General features: G+C 40.2%; 1 protein-coding gene across 1 annotated transcript in view; it reads left to right on the top strand.

The window, feature by feature from the left end:
• PDZRN3 (PDZ domain containing ring finger 3) overlaps positions 1 to 13,336 on the top strand; it is a 281,919-nt gene that overhangs the window by 17,365 nt on the left and 251,218 nt on the right. The window contains exons 2-3 of the mRNA XM_001364413.5: positions 865 to 951; positions 6,941 to 7,048. Coding sequence (XP_001364450.1) covers positions 865 to 951; positions 6,941 to 7,048 — 195 coding nt within the window. The remainder of the gene's footprint in view (positions 1 to 864; positions 952 to 6,940; positions 7,049 to 13,336) is intronic.

The raw sequence follows: 13,336 nt of genomic DNA, 5'->3' as shown, positions 1-13,336 counted from the left end.
CAGCAACTCTTGAACCCTTGTACTGATTCAAAGGCCAATTGTCTCTTCATTGCCAAGTTAGCTTGTTAATGTAAAAAAAAAAAGATGTTCTTCTCCTGAAATTTTATGTAAATGCTAAGAATTTGCTTTATAGCCATATATTTCAGAATAAAATCTATATTTCCATGTCCCTATGTACCTATTTGTTATGTTAATATTCAGGAAGACCAAGACTTTGTACTTAATATATGGGATGCTTAGTGGATCGAGCACCAGACCTGGAGTGGATTAGACTGGTCTTAACTTGCTCATGTCCTTTGTGTAATAATTGAGAGTTTACCCTTTCTGGTACCTACCAAAAATGGGAACAGATTACTTTCCATTGATCACTGTAATGTAAATACTATTTATAGTTGGGGGGGTGTTAAATCTTGAGGGAATTAAGCCATTCATGATCTGATGTAGGTACTGTTGGTTTGAGCTTTGGAGAAACAAACATAATAATAGAAGTCTAGACAGCACATGATAGAGCAATCAGCCTGAAAATGGATTTGCAGACCCAGGAGTCACACTCATGGAAAGTTTGCTTCAGACATGTCTAGACATCCCTACACATTCTTCTATTGGGTATCCTGACTGGGACAGTCCTCAATAACTCTTAGGTGCTACTTTAGGGTACTTAGAAATACTTGAAATCTAAACCAAAGATGTGGTCGCATGTTTCTTGTTGCCCCAAAAGCTTCCTCGGTGCAATTTAGGAAGACAGTCCTCTTCCTTTGAAAATCAGCAGCTCAATGATCTGTGAACAAATGAATTAAGATTGATAACCTAAGCTAGCAATTTCCTGTTGATAAAGTTTTGAATTAATGTACCTCTTCCCCATAGGGTGAAGAAATGAAAACAATGACTCTTGTCCTTCATCGTGACTCTGGCTCTCTGGGATTTAATATTATTGGTGGCCGACCTTGTGTGGTATGTTAATTGCTAAAATGTGTTTTTGCCTTTTCCTGTTCTAGAGAACCATATGGGTCAGGGCCTGGGGGTGAGGGGTGGGAAACCTGCTGGCTTCATGCAATTCCCCTGGGGTAAATGCCTTTCTAATATAATCTTATTATTTAGGTTTATAGTGTCTTTTTTGATCTCATCATTTCCAAATACCACTGTCCTGGGAATCACAGCCAATCAAACAGGTTTGCTTTGGGTCCATTTCCCATAATTTGGTAGACACTACTGAATGTATGGGATACATGTCTTTAATAAGTCACTTCCTCCTACACTCATTAGAATGTATTTGGATTCTAAGGCTAGAAGCTTAAATATCTGCCAATTGTGAATTTTCCAGTCTATGGTCTGTCCAAAACTTTGCTAGCTATTTTCTCTCCCCACTCCTCTACCATCATTATATTTTGTTCACTATTTTCCTCCTGATTTGCACCTTCCCCAGCAGGTAGGAGGAGGCAGGGATTTAGACTCTACCACCATCCCTTGACCATTGACAATTTGATTTTTGGTTTTCTATTCTTTAGGAAGGTAGGAAGAGCTTGAGTTTTGAAAAGCTTTAAATGTTAGGCAATGGAGTTTATGTTTAATCCTAGAAGTAATGGAGAACCAACAGAGTTTATTTATAAACAGTAAGGGGATCCACTCAGATTTATGATCAAATCTTAGCTTCTGCTATTTAACCCCTGTAGAAATTTGGGTAAGCCATCACTTCTAAGCCTCAGTTTACTTATCTTTAGAATGAAGCAGTCGACAAGCTCCAAGTTCCCTTCCAACAACAACAGGCATTAAGCACCTATTATTTGCCCAGCACTGTTAGCCACTGGATAAATGAACAGATAACAAGAGAGTGCCTTTGTCTTAGAGACAGCTTTTAATAAGCATTCACCATGTAATAAAATTGATCTTCTTCCAAATGAAGGATGAACAACCACAGCAGCTATGTGTCAGGTACTCTGTGAAGCACCTACGATACAAATCAAAGCAAGCAAACTGGTCCTTACCTTCTAGGACCTTCCATTCTAATGGGGAAGATAAAACTTTAAGAGATCCTGGAAACTTGGCCAACCACCAGGGTCGAGGCTACCGGTCCAAATGGAGAAGTATGGGAATGGGTGGGGTAGAAGTGAAGAGAGGCTGGCCTGGGATAGAAAAAAGAAATTAAATAATCATTGTCCTCAGCGAGCTTATATTCTGCTGGTGGGAAACAGCCAATCTGTACACAAGTTAGGACAAATTAGAACACAATGCTCTTGGCAGGAGGGATTAACCTCAGGGAGATAACACTGGAAATCAGATAGATCCTGGGATCCTACTTTGTCAGATTAATACTTAGTTGAACTTGAGCCTGGATGCTCTCTTAGCATTCCATTTTCATTATAGCATCGTCTTCACATCACAGACTTGGCCTATACAAGATGAGACGAAAAGGCAAATCTGCCAAATTCACTGCAGACATTTAAATGGCTTTTTTGCTATAGTTGCAGAGTTTTAGAAACTGTTTCCAGGCCTTCAGACATGACAACCAGTAAACCATTGCAGTTCTCTCAGAACAGAGACTCCATGAACTCTCTACAGTGGTGAACAATGCAAGCTTAAAATGGGTGGGTTCTCAGTTTCTTAGGCTAAAGTTCGTGGTTTGCCAGCTAGTGATGTTGAGGGGAAGGGGAGGAAAGGCAGAATTCTCCAATGTAATACTCATCTGACAGTGAGATGGATCTCAGTGTGGTCATTCTGTAGGCTTAGAGCTGAAAGAAACCTTCAAGCATCTATTCAAGCCCTCCTCTTTTTATAGATGAGGAATCTGAGGCTTAGGGCAGAAAAGTGACTTGGCTAAGGGAACAGATGGTAAGCATCAGAGACAGGATTCTACCTTATATTTATAAACATTGCTGAGCTCTTCTCTCTGTGCCTCCCTCTCTTTTTCTCTGCCTCTCTTTCCCTCCATTCTCTCTCCCTCCTCTATGTCTCTCTCAGACTCTCTGTTTCTCTCTGTCTCTAGCTCTGTCTGTCTGATTCTAGAACAAACCAGACTGTCCTTTGCCCTTCTTTTAACTGCTTTCAGTTCACATTGTCTTCAGTGGGAACTTACATACACATACGTACCCCAGGGAAAAATTTGACTCCATAGGCATGTGTTTATCACAGTGCGCTCTCTCTCTCTCTCTCTCTCTCTCTCTCTCTCTCTCTCTCTCTCTCTCTCTCTCTCTCTCTCTCTCTCTCTCTCTCTCTCTCTCTCTCTCTCTCTCCCTCTTTCTCTCTCTCTCTCTCTCTCTCTTCTCCCCCTCATTGCACCCCCTCCAATTCTGATTAGCAGAAACAACATCCCAGGGCATTAAGTCATTCTGCACATTGCCTGGAAAATATGTGCTAAAAAATTCAAGATAAGTAACAGTGTCCACACACTGTTATGTACTTTAAGTAGAATGTAATAAAACAGATTGTGTGTGTTTTCCAAGGAATCCCTACGTAAAGTGCTTGAGTCAGGCTGCCAAGTATCACAACCAGGAGGCTTTGGCGTAAGGTACCTTATTATGTGATCTGGGACATCATGCAGGATGTTCAAGTCACATCATTCATCCATTCATTCACTTTTAATCCTCTAATGAAACAACTTGTTTTATCAAAATTTTCACATAATGGTCAGTAATTGCATGCTGTTAGACAGTCGACGTTGGATTAAAAACCAAATTCTTCCATTTGCTTAATAGCTCCAGCTGAATTCAGTCACATAATTAATTATACTAGATAACATTCATCAGCAATGACTTAAAAGACAGTATTAGGAATAAATCTGTCAGGGTGCCTTACTGGGTCTAGAAGAACTTTACAGAAGGCTTAGATGAGTTAGTCACTTTTGAAAGCAGGCAGACTTTTTATGTGGCATGTTTAAGGGAGGGCTTAACTGCAGATACTCCAGAGAACCACTGGTAAGGATAACAAAGGAGGAATCTTAGGTTATCCCACTGAATTCCTCTCCCTGGAGCCAGGGATATAGTTAGGGAGTTTCAGTTATGATGGTCTTCAGGCCACGATGAGAAAAGTGAGTCCTGGGTCCTTTCTTCATAATAGCTCAGAGAGTCTTGGAGGCCAGGTAGCCTTCTGCTGAAGGCTTGTGGTAGTTTATGGATCAGAATTCCATTGGCATTTTAGAGGGCTTCTGCTCTAATGAGTGAGTGGCTTCCAAACCCTAACATCAAAGCAAAGAGGACCAGTCAGCTACTAAATAGGAATTATGGAGCCTGGAAGCCTCCGGACATGGTATCTAGATACCATGGCTCTAGATATAGGGTTTCAAAAAAAGAGGCAAGGGCACACATAGGAAGACACGAGTAGAAAATAGCCTCTTAGAGAAAGACTGGGCCAGAAAAAAATGGGGATTTTGTCTGATTTTTTTCCTCCAGTGGGATCCCGGCAAAGTAAAGATAATATTATTTAACAGTGACCTTTAGAAATGTTTGCTTGTATATGACAACTATTGTCGTGCCCTATTTTTAATTTTCATTTGATTTTATGTCTTCTGCATTATTTCTGCCCTGCTCACCCATCTTTTTCTTCTTCTATACCTTCCCCTCAAATGGTTCTTTTTCCATTCCTGAATTAATTTCATGCACCTCCCTTCTGGTTTTTATCCCTTTTTTTTAAAGTCAGTGGTCCTCTAGCCACCATGGATATCTCCAGTGTTAAGCTATGGTTGCCTGTCTTCAGAGGCATCCCATGGTACTTTTGAACAGCTTTAAGTTTTAGAAAGTTTTCCCTTCTTTTGAACATAAGTCTTCCTCTTTGGAGCATCTGCCCACTGTCTTAGTTCTCTGCTCTGGGGGGCTAAGAAAAACTTGGTAAACTTTTCTCTCATATGCGAGCTCAGCAGGTATTTTGAAGCGACTTTCATGTTTCTGCTAGGTTTTCTCTCCAGACTAAAAAGACTCAGGTTCATGCACTGATGTGCTATAACTGGATAGAGTGTTGGGCCTGCAGTCAAGAAGACTCTTCTTTCAGAGTTAAAATCTGATCTCATTAGCTATGTGACCCTGGGCAAATTACTTTACCCTGTTGGCCTCAGTTTCCTCCTCTATAAAATGAGCTGGAGAAGGAAATGGCAAACCACTGCCATTGTTCCATGCGTGGTCTGACAAGGTCAGAATAAAAGCAAGGTAGCTATCATTTCCCTCATTGTGAATGGCATGCTTGTATCAATGCAGCCGATTATTGAATTAAGGATTTCCTTTTTTTTTTTAGGGGAGGGGGACTTCCATGCGTTAGTTTTTCAGTTCATTAAAATTCTTAGTTATCTTTCACATAAAATATCGAGTAACCGTATCTTCCCCTATCCTGTACTTATGTAGTTGGGTTGTTTTTTAAACACAAAATCTGTTCCCAAACATAGGACTTCACATTTTTCTCTCTCAAATTTCATCTTTTTATGGTCAGTTCATTTTCGTGGACAGGTGAACTTTTAAGTTGTTACTTCTGCTCTCTGATGTGTTAGCTGGCCATCCTACTTTCAAGTCATCAGCAGATTTGAAAACATGCCAGCTCTTCTTAAATTGAAATTATTAATGAAAATGTTACCCAGGACAGATTGAAGGAACACTGTAGCAGGGTGCTTCCTTCTCCATCCACAGCGATTTGGGGTCCATTCATTCATTCATTCATTCAATCACTTATGAATCCATTTAACCTTATTATTTTTAGCAGCCTACAGGCAAGGCTTAGAGGTTTATAGAATTAGAGCTACCAAGGGAGGCCATTTGGTCCAGTCTCTTCATTTTACAGATGAGGGACCTGAGGAAGAGGGAGAAGAAATGACTTACTCAAAGTCACAAAGAAATGACAAAAATATGAGCCAGGTCTTATGATTCTGACTTCAATGCTCGTTTTATCAAACCACATACATTTTCTGTTCTAAATGTAGCTAGAAGGAGACCAGTGCAAAGAATCCATAGCATGAAGAAAGAACCATTCTTACTGACCTCCCTTTTGAGTACATTTGAAACTTGTAGCTACTCTACAAGTGGTGCAGATTGAGAGATGAACTAATACTTGAAGTACACTTTAAGTTGAGAGTTTTAATTTAGGTTAACTCATACTTTGTAACATTTTGTCCTAATGAGATATAATTTTTGCATGTGTTTTGCCTTTAACTTCCTATTTTTTCTTGACTTTTTAAATTTAAACTGTTACCTTCTGTCTTAGAATTAATACTACGTATCAGTTCCAAACCAGAAGAATAGTAAAGGCTAAGCAATGGAGGTTAAATGACTTGCCCAGGATCACGCAGCTAAATCTGAGGCCAGATTTGAACCTAAGACTGCAGGTCTGCAGGCATGGTGTTTTATCCCAAGCCACCTAGCTGTCCCTGTGATTGATTTTTATGGACTTAATTGAATTTTCTTCTTTAAACAGGTTAGCTATTGGGAATGTGGCATAACCAGAGTCATGCCCCCCCCCCCCAAGGTTCTTGGTATCTATGGTATCTTGTGTAGTTAATATGGACAGGAGCTTCTCCTTGCTTGAACTGCATTCTTCTAGTAGATTTGTGCAACATCCTGAATTTATTTTTCCAAATGATTTTGTTTGGAAACACCACATGTTTGTGCTTTTTAATTTATAAATACATCTCTAAATTAGTGGGGATTTAATCCACACACTTAAATGTAACTCATTCCAGGGTTGTTTCTAGCAAAGCTAGTGTATAAGATAAGAGGCTTCTCTGAGACTGTTTTAAGCTTTGTGATTTCGGAAAAGGAAGCTGTGCTTGCAGGAAACTGCCCTCCTTCTCAGAAAATCAGGGCCTGACTCATCACTCAAGGACCCAGAGAGGCTTAGGGAGATTGGGGTTTGTTCAAAAATGTTTTCCCATAACTACTTTCTCTGTTGACAGTAGGAATTATTGTCTTAGGCAGATGAGAGTTTATTTCATGGAAAACCTAATATTATCTTGTTTTCCTTACCTCCAAAGGATAATCAAGAAGGATCATCCAGTGAAGGAATTTTTGTATCAAAAATAGTTGACAGTGGGCCAGCTGCCAAAGAAGGAGGGCTGCAAATTCATGACCGGATTATTGAGGTATGCGGCATGGTGGACAGTGTCTTTTCATACTCTGAATGCCATCTCTGAATACTCACCCAAGGTAGCCTGTTTGGTGGAGGGCTGATGGGAATGACTATGGCAAGTGTTTTGAGGAGACATTTAAAGTGTGCTTTGTTAGATTGCGTTCTGATTGTCCTTTTATTCAGAAGAGGTCTTCTCTAAATATAGAGGAGACAGATTATGAGTGGCATGGTTGGGATTGCTCTCCCCCTCTCTCAGTGGAATCAGGCACATCTTTGGTGTATCCTGATTGTAGTTTTGTTATAAAACCAACGGGAGTCTGATTGTGTTAGTTAAAACACCAGATGTGAAATCTCTGTTGTGTAAATTGGGACTGTATTTATTTTGGTTGCCAAGGTATTTTTCTGTAGGGTTTGGAGGCTTTCGAAGGCCTCCAAAGTTCAGCATACATGGGTTAGATGGTATAAATCATTGTCTCCTTTCCCCTGTGCTGCCTTTTATTCTGGCCATTAACAATTTTCTGATGGATGTGTAGAGAAAAGTCCTTTACACACAGTTATTGTCAGCATGTTCATCTTAATTCCTGTACGCTACCACAACGATTTAATTTTGCGTTCCTTGTATTAGCACATCTGGCATGTCAGGTCTCTTTTCCTTTGGAGCACTTCTGATTTTGGTAAAAACACTGGGGATATTCTGAGTTAAGTTGAAGTAAGGAAGTTTTATTGAATAGGTTTGTATTTTTTAATTTAATCATTAATTAAACAATTGAATGATCAAATCATTTCCTTGATGCTATTTTGAAAAATTACTCAAGTTCAATGTTGTACAGTGGATGGGGTGATCGACTTGGGAGTCAGAAAAACCTCTTACCTGTTCAATTGTAACAACTTTCAAATGGATGTCTGTGACTCATATCTTGCCTCTCTCATTCACCCCCTGAGCAACCTAAAACACAGGTCTGGTAGCCATTACTTTGATGCCCACCCCCTCCATGTTCTTGTTCTCTCTCTCTCTCTCTCTTTCTCTCTCTCTCTCCCCATCTCCTCTCTCTGTCTTTCTCTCTGTCTCTCTTCTCTCTCTCTCTCTGTCTCTCTCTGACTCTCTCTGTGTCTGTCTGCCTTTCTCCCTGTCTCTCTGTCTCTCTCTCTGTGTCTCTCTGTCTCTCTCTCTGTGTGTCTCTGTCTCTCTCTCCTCTGTCTCTCTGTCTCTCTCCTACTGTCTCTCTCTGTCTCTGTCTCTCTGTCTCTCTGTCTCTGTCTCTGTCTCTCTCTGTCTCTCTCTCTGTCTCTCTCTCTCTGTCTCTCTGTCTCTGTCTCTGTCTCTGTCTCTCTGTCTCTCTCTCTCTCTCTCTCTCTCTCTCTCTCTCTCTCTCTCTCTCTCTCTCTCTGTCTCTCTCTCTCTCTCCCTTTCCCTCTTCTCCACCCCTTTCTCCCTCTAGTGGCTCCCTGTTACCTCCAAGATCAAATATAATATCCTCTTTTTAGCACTGAAAGTTCTTTATAACCTGGCCTCTTTCTCCATTTCCAGCTCTCCTTACACTTTGCTCCCCTCTATGTGCTCAGTGATCCAGATGCATTGGCCCAGGCCCATGTGTAAATTCCATTTCCCATCTCTTTGCTTTGCAGTGTTTGGCCCCCATGCTTAGATGGCTTTTCTCTCCTTATTTATACCTCCTAATTTCAACTTCCTTCAAGACTCAGTTAAATTCTTCTTTTGGCAGTTGCCCTTTCGCAGTACCCCTAGTTTATACCACCTTTCCCGTTTAGATTACTTTCATCTGTCTTTCTTACACACACTCACACTCACACACACATGCACACAATGTATGCGTGACATATATACACATATTTATATACCTACACAATCATATACCTGATATATACACACATGTGGGTTTGTGTGTAGGTGGGTATATTTATATTTATATAAAATTCCCAGGAGCTCCCTGTGCTGAAAAGCATCTCAGCTCCTTTACTGGATCTCTGGTTAAATATTTTCAGATAGAGACTTAATTCTGTCTTTTCTAACAACGCAATTCCAGAAAATAATACAATGGTCTAGGAAACTGACAAGTAAATGGATTCTTTGGTGCTGGAGTAAATCATATGTAAAGAAAAGGCAGCGGGCATTTGTTCTTGCATATTTGTTTGCACTATACCTTCATTTAGAAGACCCATGTGGCTTTTTTATTCAGCCAATGATATACCCAACAAAACACTCTTTTTGAACAAAAGAGTGACCTGAGCTCCTACCATCCTGCCTGAATGCCCCTCCAAGGCTGGCAGGAATCGAGCAGCCCACAGACCAATTGGCCTTACTTTGCCAAAATGATCCTAATTTAAATTTCTTCTGCATTTACATATATTTGACTTATTTTTAAAACAGTCAAGGTCAGGGATATTGCATCTCCCCCCACCCCCTTTAGTTACAGAGCTCTTGTCTTCTAATAGTATTCATACATTAGTTCATGGGTAAATATCTCTTTCTGAGCAAAAAGGGTTTGATGTCATTAAACAACAATTTTCCTGGGAAGGACAGCCTTCATTAGAGTTAAGATATGTACTTACTGCCTGTTTTGAAAAAGAAGTAATTTTGTGGGCCTATTGTTCAGAAAGATAAGTGAAGCATTTGTTGCCAAGGAAATGGTAGAACAGCCAGTTTTCTAAGTAATGGAATTTCATTGCTCTTGTGTTTTGCAAATGAGAAATATACAGCTGTGGAGGATTTTCTTTTGGCAAAGACCAGCCTGCATTTGAATTTTTAGTACAGTTTCTGGTAAGCTCCTTTTCCCTTCAGTCAGTATGTGAAATATGAATCACATTCTTGTGCCTCAATGAAAAGAATGGCAGTCACAATAGGGAAATGATCTATATAATTGCAGTTGACATATCACGCATGTATCAATCAATTGCTAATCTCTTTGAAGCAACACAGATTTCAGTGACTCTTGCCATGGCATGCTAGTGCATCTGCTTTCTATCTGTCTTTAGCATGAGGCATAGCTTTAATATTTAGTGTTGCAGCTTCAGGTGACAGGAGGGAAATCTTGCAGAGACTTCTTGGAGGCCTGGAGATCCTGTGCCCACAGCTTGGGAGTGGTGGCCACCAGGTACTCTGTGGGGCCTCTTTTGAGGAATGGAGACTGGATGGTTAGACTCACCCCTAAATGTGGAGAATTGAAGGAAGCAGGATTATACTAAGTAAAACACTTAATCCAGTTTTTATAGAAAAAAATAATCCTTGTGGCAGGGATTGGGGGAAAGGGGTAGTATAAAGAAATATATATAAGCTTTATCCATCTGCAAAAAATTGTTTGTTAAACAGCCACACTGAAATAATTGGAAAGGATCCATAGTTTTGTTACTAGATTGTTAATTTTGGACTTGTGTCCAGATCTGCTTCTGACACTAACTAGCTGCATGACATGGGTAAATCTCTCAAACTCTGAGACTCAGTTCTCTCACTTCTAAAATGGGGCAATAATACCTTTGGGACTTCCTGGGGATGGGGTGGACATAATGTCTGTAAAACTTTAAAGCACTATATAAATGGCAGTTCTTCTTGTTATTATTCCAGAAAAATTATTCTCATTTGGTTTGATTCCTTTCATATAGAAATGGTCCTAGACCCCATCAGTGTACTGCTATTATTCTTATTAAGTATTAGTTCCAAGGCAGAAGAGTAGTAAGGGCTAAGCAAACAGGGTTAAGTTACCTGTCCAGGATTACATGATTATAAAGTGCTTGAGAGCACATTTGAACCCAGGATCTCCTGTCTCCAAGACTTTTATCCACTGAGTCACTTTGTTGTCCCTCTTCTTTTGCATATTTATTGTTCTGTGGACTATTTAATATGGGGATGTGAAAAAGTTGAATAAAACTAGTAAGATGCAAGTTTATCTTCTCCTTTCTTCAATTCTTCCTTTGTTCCATCCCTCTGACCTACCTCCTTCTGCCTTGGTAAAAGGAGTTTCCTCACTAGGAAGTGTCTATACCAGTTAAGTCACTAGTTGAGACTATGGCATATGAGACCAAGGACTGGTCTTTGGAGTCCAGAAAATCTGAGATCAAGCCCATGGCTTCTTAACTTCTGTCAGTGTCTCTCATCAATTCTCTAGGATAATACATTAAAAACTAGTTTTCCCATCCACACCAATGGAAGGAGTGTCCTCATGGGCTTTCTCCACAATTACGAAGTCATGAGATAACCTAACTTCCTCAAAAAAATACTGGAGTGATTGTCATTCATTTTATTATCATCATTTTGCTTTCTCCTTGTTGGCTTTTGGGAGACAGCCTGAGAATAAGGGACCCAAATCTGGACTCAGACACTTCTTAGCTGTGTGAACCTGGGTGAGTCAACACTTAATTCCATTTGCCTCCCCCTTGCTCTTCTGCTTAGAGTTATTATTAAGATAGAAAGTGAGGAAAGGAAGGAGAAAGGAAAGAAGGAATAAGTGAATGAACAAACAAATGGAGTGGAGCCTAGGGATGCGTCTATGGAGTGAGTATTCAGTATAAGGAAGGATCAGGCTTTGGGCTGTGAACTGGACTTGCTCACTTGGGATTCTGTGGTCAATGAGCAGTTCACATGTGTTAGTGTAGCCCCCAACCACCAGAGCCTTTCTGTTGACTCACTATACCTGTTTGAGCCGGAGTACCTAGATGCCCGCCCATTTGCATGTCTATTGATCCCTTCTCTGACCTCTTTTCCCTAGAAACCAAACTACCTTTATAAAGGATGCAAGATGATACAACCACAGTCGATCCCAGATACTCCGAGCTTAGGGTCCTAACCACCCTCTGAGATGACTTTATGCTTTGAAAACCTTTAAGTAGGCTAAGCAGGCTATTTCACCCATGTGTAACATCCTCCTCTGGGTGGCCATTATTATGTTTCACCCAAGTCTACCTAACTGTTCTAACTGTAGAGAGTGTAGTGGCTAGCCAGAAAAAAAGTGGAAAAGGAAGAAAATACGAATTGATAGTTACTTTCAGGAGGAAGATAGGTTATCCTTGTTCTCAGAAATCTATATTTAAAAAAAACTTTATGTATGGATTTGTAATATCCTCTTTGGGTTCCATTTCTCCTTCTTAGAATGGGAGCTTTTGGAAAGCAGGATTTCTTTGCATCTCCAGCACCTGGTACACTGCCTAGCACATAGTAGGTGCTTAATGAATGTTTATGGATTAATTGGTCACATATGGGAAAATTGTCCTCATGAGCATGCCCTTATGGAACTACTTGCTGTTCTCCTGAAGATACATTTTTATGTAGTTATTTAGATGAAATGCTGCATCCTGGGTTTAAGATGTCTGAGACTGATTTGGGCCAGAGTGTTTGTTCTTTCTCTTTAGGCAATTACAGACGTGATTTTCCATATTCAGACGTTCAGCTAACTCTCTATTGCCAATAATCATCCCTCTGTATAATCTTCCATAAATAAGCTGACATGTGGGTAGTGTTATGGTTTGAAGACCTTAAGATGTAGGCACATGAGCTGTCTGACCTCCCAAGCATTTCAGTAAGTCAGTCATTCTCTGTTTTGTTTGTATTAGACTTAGTTATTTTGTCACTTCTGACAAGGCTAGTTACGGTATAGTTTAGAGAGGATCAGCCATTCCGCCACTGCCATCACTCACTTAAGTGAACGTGGTTGAGTTGTGACTTCACTGGTTCTTTGTTAATCAGAAGGGAGGACTTTACAGTCACTTTGACAAAACACTGTAGTGTAACTCTTTAGGAGGAAAAAAAAATTCTTTTACCCTTCTTTGTTTATATGGGACTAACTGAGAAAAAGAGTCAAGTAGTATGAGGTGGGTTCGGAAATTTCCCTGGTTATTTTTTGGTATCGGTGAGGGGAATCCTTTGCTCTTATCTGGAAAATTTCTTGTTAATTTTCCATTCCGTCAGTGGGCAATGTAGACTGTGACATTTACTGATTTAATCTGTAAATGAGCCCAGCTCCATGCTAGCACCCTGAAAGATGTTTTAACTACTAAGCAAGCCAAGATAGAAATAAGATTTGGCCTGGGCAGTGTTAGCACTGAGGCCCACACAATGCAGCTCTTTAACAGAGTGGTGCCAGAACTTATTTTCAAGCCCTACAAAGTGAAATGGGAAAGTGTGGCTATCTTCCACATGATCCAGAAAACCTTCCCCTCTTCCCCCCTCCCACCACCGATCCCCTCCAAAACCCACCAGAAACCTTGAAATATTCAAAAAGCAACTCTGACCTACTTTAGTTGATTATTTATGAAATAACTTTTTTGTTTTGCCTATGGAATTTTGGTTCAAATG

This window comes from Monodelphis domestica, chromosome 7 (assembly GCF_027887165.1).
Source record: "Monodelphis domestica isolate mMonDom1 chromosome 7, mMonDom1.pri, whole genome shotgun sequence".
NCBI classification, from domain to species: domain Eukaryota; kingdom Metazoa; phylum Chordata; class Mammalia; order Didelphimorphia; family Didelphidae; genus Monodelphis; species Monodelphis domestica.
The sequence above is the reverse complement of the archived record's forward strand: the minus strand, read 5'-3'. Positions and strand labels throughout refer to the sequence as shown.